Source organism: Bombina bombina, chromosome 3 (assembly GCF_027579735.1).
Source record: "Bombina bombina isolate aBomBom1 chromosome 3, aBomBom1.pri, whole genome shotgun sequence".
NCBI lineage: Eukaryota > Metazoa > Chordata > Amphibia > Anura > Bombinatoridae > Bombina > Bombina bombina.
In genome coordinates this window covers 706,179,434-706,194,332 of record NC_069501.1, presented here as the reverse complement: position 1 = coordinate 706,194,332, position 14,899 = coordinate 706,179,434, and the positions used below count along the sequence as shown (strand labels likewise).

General features: G+C 35.5%; 1 protein-coding gene across 1 annotated transcript in view; it reads right to left on the bottom strand.

Moving 5' to 3' along the window:
* CAMKK1 (calcium/calmodulin dependent protein kinase kinase 1) overlaps positions 1-14,899 on the bottom strand; it is an 882,751-nt gene that overhangs the window by 164,936 nt on the left and 702,916 nt on the right. The window contains exon 15 of the mRNA XM_053707509.1: positions 8,399-8,527. Within this exon, the coding sequence (XP_053563484.1) occupies positions 8,399-8,527 (129 nt within the window). The remainder of the gene's footprint in view (positions 1-8,398; positions 8,528-14,899) is intronic.

Genomic DNA, 14,899 nt, shown 5'->3' with positions numbered 1-14,899 from the left:
TGTCTTGTTATCTTGCATTTGTTGATTATGCAAATCTACTGTGTTGACTGGTCCTTTAATCATTTCATGTAGTCTTAGTAATGTCATGCACATATAAATATATTAAATACTTCAAGTGCACATATTTGAAAAGTTTCTCCCTTCTAATTAGTGTTTTGTGCAGGTGAACACATTTGTATTAAGTTTGTCCAGTTTGTATATATGGAATAAAAGCACAGAGGTATTTTTAAATATGAAAGCAATAAAACCAACAGATTCTAATATAATCAAGACACCTGAAATAGACTTTAGAAAACAAATAAAAATTCAGTAGGCAAAAGAATTGGAATATACTGTACATGTCAAATCTATGAACTTCATGCTATATACCCTTAAGATAAATGATTCAATTACATTTTGCATAATTAATTACACTGCACCAAAATGTAACCTATAGGGAAAATGTTCAGCAAGATTAAAATATCTAAATGCTGTCATGTTACATTACCTACTGCATCTTCAGTTAAAAGATCAGTGTTCACATTTAAATTTCAATAAGAAGATACAATTTCTTTTGTATTTCCATGGAAACCAAATGTTTTATTAGACATGTATGGTATTAAATATTATTATGATTTGACATACACTGACTAGTATGACAGATATACAAAGTTATATACTTGTTTCATAGTATAAATTTACAGAGGCTGAGTCTTCTTAAAATTCCTTTTAATAATATGAAGTTCAGCATAAAATAAAAAATGAGCTCCTGACAAAACTGGCATCTAAAATCTATAACATAGTATGCTTTCAAGTTATAAGCTGAGATGATGATATGCAGAATTAATTGTATTAAAAAAGTGGTGGCTTTAGTAATATGAACTATACATTCATCTGAGGAATAGGATAGATTTAATGAAACCTGTAAATCATGTTATTAATATTTCATAATATGAAATTACTGCAAATTGACAGCTAATATCTATATGATAAATGACGTGCACTAAAAATTTTATGTAGTGAAAGATTCAAAATGTAGAAAAAAAAGTACCTTGCAGATATAGCTTGAATTTTTGCACATTTCCTGATTCACTGCATGTGGAAAAAAAACCCCAATTTAAATAACTTTCACATAGATTACGAGTTTTGCTTTCGTGTTTTAACACAAAAAAATGGCAATTTCAGCGTTAAAACAGCAACGCAGCCATTACGAGTATTGTCGGTATAGCTGTACCACAAACATTTTAACCTGTAACGCAACGTCAGTCCCGCACACAAAAAAATTATGTTTTTGTGTGGGATTTCCATAGCGCTGCCATTACAAGTTTTGCGGTGAGGCACGATCCGCTTCGCAATCTGAGACCAGTAGTTATGAGTTTTAAACAACAAAACTGTTACACAAAACGCATAACTAAACTGTTACAAAGTACACTAACACCCATAAACTACCTATTAACCCCTAAACAGAGTCCCTCCCAAATCACACACACTATATTAAAGTTATAAAACCCCAAATCTGCCGCTCCCAACATTGCCGCCACTAATAAAATTGATTTACCCCTATTCCGCCGCTCCCCAACATCGCCGCCACTATAATAAAGTTATTAACCCCTAATCCCCCGCACCCCAACTTCGCCCACACTATAATAAAAATATTAACCCCTATTCTGCCGCACCCCGACATTGCTGCCACTAAATAAAGTTATTACCCCTAAACCTTCGGCTTTCCACATCACTACCACTAAATAAACCTATTAACCCCTAAACCTAACATCCCGCTAACTTTAAATTAAAATTACAATATCCCTATCTTAAAATAAATAGAAACCTACCTGGGAAATTAAAAAAACCTAAGTTTAAACTATAAATTAAACTAACATTACTATTATACTAAAATTAAAATAAATATCAATTAAATACATTTAATTACACAATAAAAAAAACTAATACTACTAAAAAAAATGAAATCTACAATTACAAAAAATAAAAAATACAAAATTACAAAAAATAAAAAATACTAAAGTACAAAAAATAAAAAACACTAAATTACAAAAAATAACAAACAGAATTATCCAAAATAAAAACAATTACACCTAATCAAATCAGCTATTCTAATCAGCCAATAGAATTCCTGTAGCACTCATAGCACTCATCCTATTGGCTGATTTGAACAGCCAATAGGATTTTAGTAGCTCGCATCCTATTGGATGATTTGAATTTCAAAAATCAAATCAGCCAATAGGAATGCAAGGGACGCCATTTTGAAAGGGGCAGGAAAAAGAGCTAAATGCCATTTTCAGGGCAATGGGTAGCTTTAGTTTTTTTTAGAGTTAGGTTTTTATTTTGGAGGGTTGGTTGGGTGGTGGGTTTTACTGTTGGAGGGGTCTTTGTATTTTTTTTCATTGAAAAGAGCTGATTTCTTTAGGGTAATGCTGGTTATTTTTTGTAGGCTAGGGTTGTTTTTTTTATTTTTATAGGGCTATTAGTAGTGTTAGGTTTTTTAATGTGTAATTTAATTTATTTAATTGATAATTATTTTAATTTTAGTATAATAGTAATGCTAGTTTAATTTATAGTTTGAACATAGGTTTTTTAATTTCCCAGGTAGGTTTTTATTTATTTTTAGATAGGGATCTTGTAATTTTAATTTAAAGTTAGGGGGTTGTTAGGTTTAGGGGTTAATAGTTTAATTTAGTGTTTTGCATTGTGGGGGCTGGTGGTTTAGGGGTTAATATGTTTATTTAGTGGCAGTGATGTGGGAGGCCAGAGGTTTAGGGGTTAATAACTTTATTTAGTGACAGCGATGTCGGGAAAAGGCAGAATAGGGGTTAATAACTTTATTATAGTGTGGGCTATGTTGGAGTGCGGCGGAGTAGGAGTTAATAACTATTATAGTGGCGGCGATATCGGGAGCAGCAGATTAGGGGATAATACATTTATTTCGGTGGCGGCGATATTGGGAGCAGCAGATTAGGGGTTAATAACATTATGTAGGTGTCGGTGATGTTGTGGGCAGCAGATTAGGGGTGTTTACACGCGGGGTTTATGTTGGGGTGTTTAAACATAACTGTTTTCCCCCATAGACATCAATGGGGTTGCGTTACGGAGCTTTTCATTCCACGATCGCAGGTGTTAGGGGAAAACGTGTAATCGTGTAATCCCCTTACATCCCATCTTCCTATTGTAGTTTTGTCCCTCTAAGTGGATAGAAAAGTAGGGGGAAGATTGGTGAGAACTATCAAGAGGTATGAGCCAAGATATAGCAACTGATGCATTTTTGGTGTTTATTTCTAGTTATCTTGGATCTACCCCCTAGTTAATACTCAACAGTGTATAAAGTCGTACCAAGCAAGAAATGGGTGGGAAAAATAAACAAACTAAAACAAAAAATAAAGTTTATTAAAAGAAAAAGGAATAGAAAATTTTGCACCCCAGTTTGGCTGAAGCAGATTGCAGGGACAACCAGTTGCTAATAGGGAAATTAAAGAATGAGTTGAGGAATGGTGATTGCACTAAGCTGCTGAAATAAGCTATTAGACGTATAATCTTCTGCTGTGGCAGGGATAACCTTGCATGTGTTTAACACAGATCTCAGAAAAGTAATTCCTGAGAAAGAACCAACTGTCTCTTTTACAGATTCATGCACAACCTCCGTGTTTCCCACCCTGGAAATAAAGATAGGGCACTACTGTACTTTTGTCCATCAATAACTTCATGTATATGCAATAGAGAATTGGCTAAAAGTGAAGCAAGGCATGCAGAATTGTCAAATTTGAGAGTATTCAAGGTAAGAAAGAAGGCAGCTGGAGTCAACTTGCCTTGAACTAGATGTCCCTGGCAAAGAGCACTTCATTCAGAATTTTTCAATTTATCGGAATATTAATCCAATCTGGTTCCACCAGAGGGAGCTTTGTGGAGAGGTTTGACTGCTACAGCTACCAATCCAGATGGTTTATTAAACAAATTTGAAAGATAATTTGTTGTGGCAGTCAGAGTTACAGAGTTCAGTGCCGCTGAAATGGCTGCATGAGCTATATGGTACACATTACTAAGGGGATTGTAGGCACATCCAGATCCTTGGTGAAGAAAAATCTGCTGAAGTAAACTATTAGACTTAGGATCTTCTGCAGTGCTAGGCATGGCCTTGCATGTGTTGTTTAATGTAGCTCCCAAAAAGATGGCTCTAACTGGCTCTTTCCCAGATTCATAAGCGACTCGTATAGAAAATGTAAAACTTTGTCTCTGTGATGGCAAGCCTGTTCCGGAGAATCTACTATCAGCAGGATATCAACCATGTAATGTAGAAAGTTAAGCTGTGCAATGAGATGAACAAGAAACTTCCTAAACACCTTTGGGGCTTTAAAAAATGCCACATGGAAGAGCAATGTGCTGGAAATGTTGACCTGTTACAGAGATGCGTAGGCACTACATATGCTTCATGGCTATGAGGATATGAAAAACAAAATGTATGTTTAGCTGATAAATTATTTTCTTTCGGGATGATGATAACCCACTAAATTCTAAACCCCCTAAACTAACACCCCCTATTTTCACAAAAAAATCACTTTAGGGCAATGCCCTACAAAAGGCCCTTTTAAGGGTTTTTTATAGTTTAGTTTTAGAAAAAAAAAATAATTTTGGGGTTTTAGCATAACTTTATTTTTATTTTTGGTAATTTGTTTCTTATTTTTTGTAATGTTAGTTTTTATTTTGGTTTTTTTTCAAAAGAGCTTTATTGAACTGTTTGACAGTACAAAATATTTTACATTACAATCATATTAAAGCAATTTGCCAGTAAGCACTGTCCATCATGTACAAAGCATATGAAAACTTGACAATGCTTATAACCTGTACGTATTTCAGCGGTTTAAAAGAGATCATGGTCTCAGTTTCAGATAAGCTCAACAGTTTTTTGTTTTCTTATTTCTATATTAAACATTATGCATATAATAGGAAATTTTTGTACAGATAATCTGTATCTTAACAACATATAATCAATACAAGAGCTGTAATGTTAGGGTTTTTTATCTTTTGTAATGTTAGTTTTTTTTTTAATGGTTGGGGGTTAAAGGGACACATAAACATACTGCAGAATTATTTAACATTATCTTAGCGGCAGCTTTCAAAATCAAAAGCAGGAGCGAGCTACTATGTGCAGAATTTAAAGTAATGTAATTTTGTTTTATTGTAATAGTAGGTTTTTTGTTTTTTTAAAAGGTAAGATTAGATTTTTTTTTACTTTCACAGGTAAGTTTTTTTTTTAAAAGTAGTTCATTTTTTATGGTAAAGGTAAGGTTAGTCTATTTTTGGTTAACTTCAGGGGTGTTAGGTTAGGGGTTTTAGATTTTAGTGGGTTATTTTGCATTAGGGGGCTGGTGATTTAGGGGTTAATAGTGTAGAGTGGATTTTGCGATGTGGGGGCTGGCAGTTTAGGGGTTAATAGTGTAGAAGCTTACTTTGCAGTGAGGGGGGTGGCGGTTTAGGGGTTAACAGTGTAGAAGCTTCCTTTGCGGTGGGGTGTGTGGTAGTTTAGGGGTTTATAGTGTAAAAAGGTAGTTTGTGATGTGGGGTGGCGGTTTAGGGGTTCATAGATTAGTTTAGTCCAACTGTTTACTCCGGAGAAAAAAGATCTTTCAGGTCGCGTAAAAGGTTTGAGAGGTAAATGAGATTGTGTTTGTGCGTTCACATTTACTTTCAACTTGTAATACGAGCGCATAAAACCGTTCAAGGCGTAAATGACCGCGGGTTTGTGCAAACAAATTTGCAATAATTTTAACAGTGCACCACTTATAATATGGATTTGATCATAAAGAACACTGTTATCTTGTTTACGCTCCTCACTCTAACGATAACGCTCCACTTGTAATCTGGCCCTCAGTATTTAACTGCTGTAATATACTATAAATAGATAAAAATCACTTTAATATCCCTTTAACTTGTTTGATTTGATGTTTTTGGTAATTTAGTGTTAAAAGGATAAGATGACAATTTAATTGCAGCAGGTCAGTCTATGTTGACAATTCAATTCATACAAATAATTGTATTTTGGCCTCTGAAGAACAGCTACAAACTACAAACAATACTACTACTGCAAAATATTGTAATTACAATAGATCAACAATAAGCCCAGCTAATAAATATGACCAGTGATACATAATTTGCAGACAAGGAATTCACACTACTTGATTCATGCTATATTTAAAGAAATGAATAGCATCCAGGCACTTTCACATAGAACATCATTTGCGTGAGGTACTTCAAGGTGAGCTGAGTCAACATGAAATGTGAAGCACTGTGACTCATAACTGAAAGTAAAGGCTACTGCTATACTATAAATAGTGAATGCTGTATAACAGATGTATATTAACTCTTTTCATCCATGCCCTATACTGATGATCTGCATTGCTGCATGCAAAGGTTTTATTTTATCTGGAAAAATAGATTGACAAAACATAAAATTACTTAGAGCAGTCAATGTGATCAATATTGTCTAACCGTTGTTATAATAACAATAATGGGGGGAAAAAAATGGAGATGAAGAGAATATGGAAGTTGGTTGTGGTGCCCTCCAGCCTGATGGCTGTCCAGCACCAAGACATTCTGGACAGATCCCTACCAGTTTCAGCTAGATATTCAGCTAGGTAAACGTGGTAGTATCACTACTACTACTGAGGGCAAAATTTATCAAAGCGAGAATAAAGAAAATTCTCACGTTTGTTGTCGAAAAAAGTTCACAAATTATATCACCATATTTATGAAAGGTTATGCGCCAATAAAGTCGCAAATTTTCATATGTGAGAACAAACTGACTCATGACCGTTTGCAAGTCTTTAATATATGCAAATAAGTTGTCTGGAAATGCCTAATTCTTGCATTAATCTCTATTGGCATATTAAAATGCCTGTATATATTTGCAGTTCTCATATATTTATGAAAAGTGAAGCATGCAATATTCACTGTTTTTAATCTCGCCAATTTGTAGGTTGCGAGGTAGTGAAAAATAAAGAGATATTGTTTGTCTGGAGGGAGAAAGGAAAAATGTATTTTTCTTACTGTAATGGCTGTATCTATGGTTAGAAATTGCCCACAACAAGGCGCATAACCTGAAGAATAATAATTAATTAAATAACAAAAAGGTATATACAAATTTATTAGAAAGTAAAATAATTTAAATTGCAATTGAAACAAGTGTACTAAAAAGAACAAAGATAACCTCCAAAAAAAACAGGCAATCTTCCTTGATGAAAGAGAGCCAAAGAAGGGACAAAATATAAATAACATTAATATATAAGAAATAACATCCTTAACAAACAATCACGTGATTAATTTATTCTGTTATAATAGGATAAAAACAATAAAACCATTTACCAGTGGCTAAAGTTAAGATTGATAAAGTGAAAATTATATTTTCGCAAGAAAACTAGGTCAGTCATTTGCGTGACATCGCAAAAAAAATTGCACCAAAAATGTCTCTAGAATTTCAAAAATACATTTTTGACTTCACACATTACAAACTATTTTTTTTTGCCCTCAGTCTAGGATAATGCAGCAAATCTGCGTAATAATGTAGCTGATTTTAGGTTCCAAGCTGATGAAACATTAAGGATATGTGGCAATAATGTGCTATAAATTCAGGGTCAACACCAATAATTCAGGGAGATGTCAAGCGAAACGCGTCAGGCCAGTATCTTTATGTCTTTTAGTCTGCCTATATGATAGATTTTTTTATGAAGTCTTAATAAAGGATTGTTTTTATCTACATCACACTGAGCAGTGCCTGCACTTTCTATATTTGTAGCTTTTACAACCATTCGTGTTATGACTGTACAAGCGACAAACCCAAAGTTTGTGAAAAAGTTAACATTTTTTTATGATCACATTTGGCAGCCAAATGGTGGCATGAAATATTCAAAATGGGTCTAGAGCAATACCTTGGATTGTTACACACAACACACAGAAAATCTGGCACTCACTAGCAAGCACACAGTAATATTTAAAAGCAAAAATGTGAGAGTAAGTGACATTTGGCGCAAAAGAAATAAGCCCAGGATAATGTTAAGGTTCCTCTCTCCTGCTGGGTCCCTAATAAAGCAGCTAAACAACACATACTTTCAAACACTTTGCTAACCAACACCAGGGTGCCACACGCCTTTGTAAATTCCCTTAAGTAAATACAAAACACAGAAATGGACCGCACTCTTAGACTGGACAGGATACACATCCAAAGTCACTGTGAACCCCACAGCCCATAATACTTACAGACAGCTGCATAGTTCCCAGCAACCCAGACAGTTAACCCCTGAGCAGCCTGGGTGACAGACCCAAAAGGGAAACTTACAAAAATAAACTACTACATATAAGAAAAGCTGATGCAATAACTGCACTGTATAGAAATAAAAATATTTTTTGGTTTCCGTACCACTGTTGTCAAACTTGGGATGAGTTTGACGGAATTTTTCACTTCCTCTTCTGTTACTTCTACAATAGTGCAGTGCTCTTCTTCAAGTGGTAAAAGATCCTCTCCATTCTTTGTTACCCAAGGGTGAACCTAATTAAAACCCAAGAACACATATTGCATTACCTTCCATATTCAAACACAAGGTCAAAATGAAAAATAGACAAATACATTACAGGTTCAATTTAAATAAGTATTATACCAAACTCTGGCACATTAAAGTATTTTGCATTAAAATTATATTGCAATTCTTAACGGTTATAATTATGTATTTTATTAAATATTCAATTGCCCTTGAAAAAACATGGTACACAAAATAAGTAATTTGAAGTGTTTTTTTTTTTAACAATGTCAGAGACAAATTACAGATATGCTAATTGTATTTGTCTACTGAGAAGAGAATATGTTATATAAATGGCGCTATAAAAATGATTATACCCAAATGCTGCTACACTGAAAGGTACTTGTTTTTAAGACGTTATTTTTTACATCTAAACCTACATACATGAAACCCACCTCTCAAATAAAAAACAAAAAGGGACTCCTGTGATCCCTCTGTTAAATTTCTAAAATAAAATTATAATTCTACTACAGTGTTAAGAAAGTGTCAATTGGACATCAGCTAGGCTACAAAAGAGGTTTCCCTCCTAATGCAAGAAATGACTTCTTCGTTAAAGGGACATTAAACACTGCGAGCTTGTAATAGCAATTAGCACTCCGAAAATTAAAAGATTAGATCTCTGGTTAATTTTCTAAAAGAGCCCCAAATGCCCTCAAAATAGAGGGCTTTGTAGTTGTTGTTTTTTTAGAAAAAAACAAATAAATAGCATTTTTTTAACTAAATAAAAAACGACACTAGTTAGTTTTGGGGCTTTAAAGTTGGTAGGAGTGGGGTGTTCGAAAATAAAATGCACTGAAAAGTGCCTTTACATTGCAGTCTACTGGAACTGTGTGTTCTCATAGACTGCAATGTAAATATATATGTATATTCTTATATACATATATATTTATTATGTGTTAATATGTGTATATACACATAATAACACATAAATGTATATGTATATAAGAATATACATATATATAAAAAAATGCTGCCCATCGCTGAGCTTCTTACTCCTTCGCTGCGCAAGGTTCTGATGCCATCTGTGAATGAGGCTCCCATAAGAGCCTATGGAAGCATGCGCTTGTGAACGCAATGCTTCCTAGCAATTGCGATTAACTTGTATAATCAGCACACATTATCATGCGCTAGTATTACAAAGTGGAGCACAATTTTAAAGTGCGTCTGTAAATGGGCAAATTCGTCCGTTTATGGATGCACGTTAAATAACCAGCCATAAAAAGTGGCTGGTTAATGCTACCGCAAGCTTGCAGTAGCACTTTGCTCTCAAATTCTTTAAACCAGAGATCAGATCTCTGGTTAATAAAAAATAATGTCTCCCAATTTCCCCTAAAATAAAGTGTACAGTTCATTTATGAAAATAAAAAATATCAAAAGTAAGGTACTGTGTTATCACAGTAAACATATATGGATAAGTTTATTTACATTCACCTAGATTACGAGTTTTGAGTGCTATAAAGAAATTAAAGAACGCCACAAAAGTGGTGTTATTTAATTCCCTATAGCGCTGCTATTACAAGTTTAAAAAACACTGCTTGTGCAGGCGAGATGGAGATTTTAAGCTCCATACCGCTCCCAAAACGAGCACTGTGTTTGACGTGCTGGTGCACGCTTCCCCATAGACATCAATGGAGGGAGCCGGCAAAAAAAAAGTCTAACACCTGCGATCGCGGAAACAAAATTTTCGTAACGCAGCCCCATTGATGTCTATGGGGAAATAAAAATACTGTTTAAACCTAACACTCTAACATAAACCCAGAGTCTAATCATCCCTAATCTGCTGCCCCCAATATCGCTGACACTTGCCTACAGTTATTAACCCCTAATCTGCCACTCCCGATATCGCCGCCACTATACTACATTTATTAACCCCTAAACCGCCAGCCCCCCACATCGCAACAAGCTAAATTAAACTATTTTAACCCCTAAACCTAACCGTAACGTAACCCTAACCCTAACGTAACCCTAGCCCTAACGTAACTCTAAACCTAACCCTAACACCCCCTAACTTTAACATAATAAAAATATAGCTAAATTAAATTTACAATTATTAACTAAATAAACCTATTAACCCCTAAACCGCCAGCCCCCCACACCGCAACAAGCTAAATTAAAATGTATTAACCCCTAAACCTAACCCTAACTCTAAACCTAACCCCCCTAACTTTAACATAATTAAATTAGATCTAAATAAAATTTACAATTATTAACTAAATAATGCCTAGTTAAAACTAAATACTTACTTACCTGTGAAATAAAACCTAAGCTAGCTACAATATAACTAATAGTTATATTGTATCTAGCTTAGGTTTTATTTTTATTTCACAGCTAAGTTTGTATTTATTTTAACTAGGTAGACTAGTTAGTAAATAGCTATTAACTATTTACTAACTACCTAGTTAAAATAAATACAAACTTACCTGTGAAATAAAACCTAACCTGCCTTGCACTAAAACCTTAAAAGGGCATTTAGCTCTTTTACTGCCGAGAACCTAAACTAAAAGATAAAACCCACCAATAAACCCTTAAAAAAGCCTAACACTAACCCCCTGACGATCCACTTACAGTTTTTGAAGTCCGGCTTGAACTATCTTCATCCCGGCAAAGTCTTCATCCAGGCGGCAAGAAGTCTTCATCCAGACGGCCTCTTCTATCTTCATCCAGCCAGCACGGAGAGGGTCCATCCTGAAGACATCCAGCGCGGAGCATCCTCTTCATACGGTCGCCGCCGTACACTGAATCTTTAATGCAAGGAACGCGATTTAAGATGGCGTCCCTTGCATTCCTATTGGCTGCTAAAATCCTATTGGCTGTTCAAATAAACCAAGAGGATTTAAGCAGCTCTCATTCTATTGGTTAATTCGAATTAGCCAATAGAATGAGAGCTGCATAAATCCTATTGGCTGATTTGAACAGCCAATAGGATCTTAGCAGCCCTTATTCCTATTGGCTGATTCAAAATTTTCAGCCAATAGGAATGCAAGGGATGCCATCTTCAATCGCGTCCCTTGCCTTGAAGATTCAGTGTATGGCGGCGACCGTATGAAGAGGTTGCTCCGCGCCAGATGTCTTCATTATGGACCTGCTCCACGCCGGCTGTATAAAGATCGAAGAGGCCCCCTGGATGAAGACTTCTTGTCGCCTGGATGAGGACTTCGCCGGCTAGATGAAGATAGAAGAGGCTGCCTGGATGAAGACTTCTTGCTGCATGGATGATGACTTCGCCGGCTGGATGAAGATCCTTCAAGCGGGACTTCAAAAACTGTAAGTGGATCATCAGGGGGTTAGTGTTAGGTTTTTTTAAGGGTTTATTGGGCCGGTTTTATCATTTAGTTTAGGGTCTGGGCAGTAATAGAGCTAAATGCCCTTTTAAGGGCAATGCCCATACAAATGCCCTTTTCAGGGCAATGGGTAGCTTAGGTTTTTTTAGATAGTTTTTTTTATTTAAGGGGTTGGTTGGGTGGTGGGTTTTACTGTTGGCGGTGTGTTTGTATTTTTTTTACAGGTAAAAGAGCTGATATCTTTGGGGTAATGCCCCACAAAAGGCCCTTTTAAGGGTCATTGGTAGTTTATTGTAGACTAAGGTTTTTTTTTATTTTGAGGGGGCTTTTTTATTTTGATAGGGCTATTAGATTAGGTGTATTTCTTTTTTATTTTTGATAATTTGTTTGTTATTTTTCGTAATTTAGTGTTTGTTTTTTTGTAATTAAATACTTTTTGTAGTTTTTTTAGTAGTGATTTTTTATTGGTAGTTTAGTATTATTTAATTGGTAGTTAGTTTAATTTTAGTTTAATAATTATAATAGTTTAATTTTTAGTTTAAATGTTTTTTGTCTTAATTTGACAGGTACGTTTTAATTGCTTTACTAAATGTGAGTGTATTTTATCTACATATAAACCCCTTAATTTGCATTGGAACATATTACGCTATGGGCGCCTTCTTGTTTGTTTATTTATAAGTTTTAATTGAATTTAAGCTAGGGAAATTGTAATTTTAATATAAAGTTAGGGGGTCGTTAGGTTTAGGGGTTACTAGTTTAAATTAGTTTATTTCGTGGTGGGGGCTTTCGGTTTAGGGGTTAATAGTTTATTTTAGTATATTTCATTGTGGGGGCTTTCGGTTTAGGGGTTAATAGTTTTTTTTAGTATATTTTGTTGTTGGGGGCTTGTGGTTTAGGGGTTAATAGGTTTATTATAGCGGCGGTGTGGGCGGACGGCAGATTAGGGGTTAATAATATTTAAAGTGTTTGCGATGCGGGAGGGCGGCGGTTTAGGGGTTAATAAGTTTATTATAGTGGTGACGATGTCGGGGAGCGACGGAATAGGGGTTAATACATTATTATAGTGTTTGCGATGCAGGAGGGCCTCGGTTTAGGGGTTAATAGGTAGTTTATTGGTGTTTAGTGTACTTTGTAAAACATTAGTTATGAGTTTTATGCTACAGCTTTGTAGTGTAAAACTCATAATTACTGACTTTAGATGGCGGTTCAGATCTTGTCGTTTTAGGCTGCAACGCTCACTTTTTAGCCAGAACGCAAAACTCGTAATACCAGCGCTATGGGAGTCCCAAGAAAAAAACTTAATTTTAACGAGTGCGGTACTGACGTTGCGTTACAGGCTAAAAGGTGTGCGGTACACCTATACCGACAACACTTGTAATAGCTGCGGTGCAGTTTTAACACTGAAAATGCCATATTTTCAGCGTTACAAGCCGCAATGCAAAACTTGTAATCTAGGTGATTGGTATTTATGTGTTAATATGTGTATAAAAAAAGAACTGAACTCCGCTCAAAGAATGTATATAAAATTTAACATTTATTGGCATTAGCAACATTAAAAATGAAAAAAGGAAACAGCCAAACAAGATGGTGTTTAACGCAGCACAACTGGCTCGCGCATTTCGACTTACCACCGTATTCATAGCCTGGCTTGTGTATTACTCTTACAAACTTAAATAATCATTAAAACACTGCTATTGGTTAAGAGTTAGGCGTAACACCACCCACACCTGTGAATGACAGCTGTATTGTAATGATCCATTAGGACCCGGTACATATGTGACAGTGTTCAATAGTGTCCCTGGATATATGATACAAAGCATAATGTCACATTACATTGAAAAGTGCTTATCCAGAGTAATAAAATGCCATGACAAAAACACACTCACAGCGTGTGATAACTAGTAACAGTGCAGAATAATGTGTCCTTACAAAATACATAATATGTCCATACCTGTATAAATGTATACACGCTAGACTTAATAGACACTGCAAATCAATGGACTTATCTCAAAAGGGCTACTTGAGAATCAGAAAGTCATGTACCTAATAATTTGTTTGTGATTGTAATTTGCAATTTAAAATGTGTACTTTAAAGGACCTGTAAAACTGAAATATAGAGCACCAGAGACCTACAAAACCTCTTACTCCTAAAAGTTTATAAGATCATATCGGGAGTTGAGGCCGTCCGATACTCTAGTCCTCAAATTAAACATCCAAAAAGCTTCTCTCTTGGCCAGGAGTCTGTCAATATCCCCACCTCTTTTCGGTTGAAGGCACACCTTGAAGGTTTTTAATTCACAATTGTGAATTTCTACAAAGTGGTGTACAAGAAGGGTGGATGTTCTCCCCTGGCCTTTAGTGGAGAAGTGTTCCCGGATCCTGGTTTTTATGTCCCTAGACGTGAGTCCTATATAGGAGTAGAAGAAATAGCAGGCACTGCACACAAGTGTTGTTGCAAGTAAAAAATCCACAGTTTATTGGAATATAAACATGGTAAATACCAATCCAATGCAGACGGAACAATCCATCAATGTTACTCACAGACAGGTATGGTGTGGACAAAGGCGTGTGTATGACGCGTTTCGTGCCTCCTACAGGCGCTTACTCATGAGTCCTATATACTGGACCCTGCATGGTTCACACTTGATCATGTATATGACCTGAGTAGTCATGAAATTCATACAGGATTTTATGTCAAATCTTTCTCCTGTTGCGAAAGATGTAAATGTTTTGTTTTTGTCGACATGTACACAAGGTTTACGCGTTTTGTGGCCGCAGCCATACATCCCTAAACTGGTTAGCCATGAGCTGGTGACAGTGGCTTTTTGTTTTAATTGTGTAGGTTGAAAGTAGGGAACCAAGAGTTGGGCTTTTTCTGGCACTGCATCTGATCCCTTCTTGGACAACTTCTCTCAAGTGATCATCAGCAGCTAAAATTTCCTAGTACCTTCCTGTAAAAGAGATTGTCTAGCCTCTACCTAATTTCTTGCTTTGGTGATCACTTTCTGTGGATACCCTGTTTCTTTTAATCTTTTGGTAAGATCTTCTGTAATCCATGTGAAG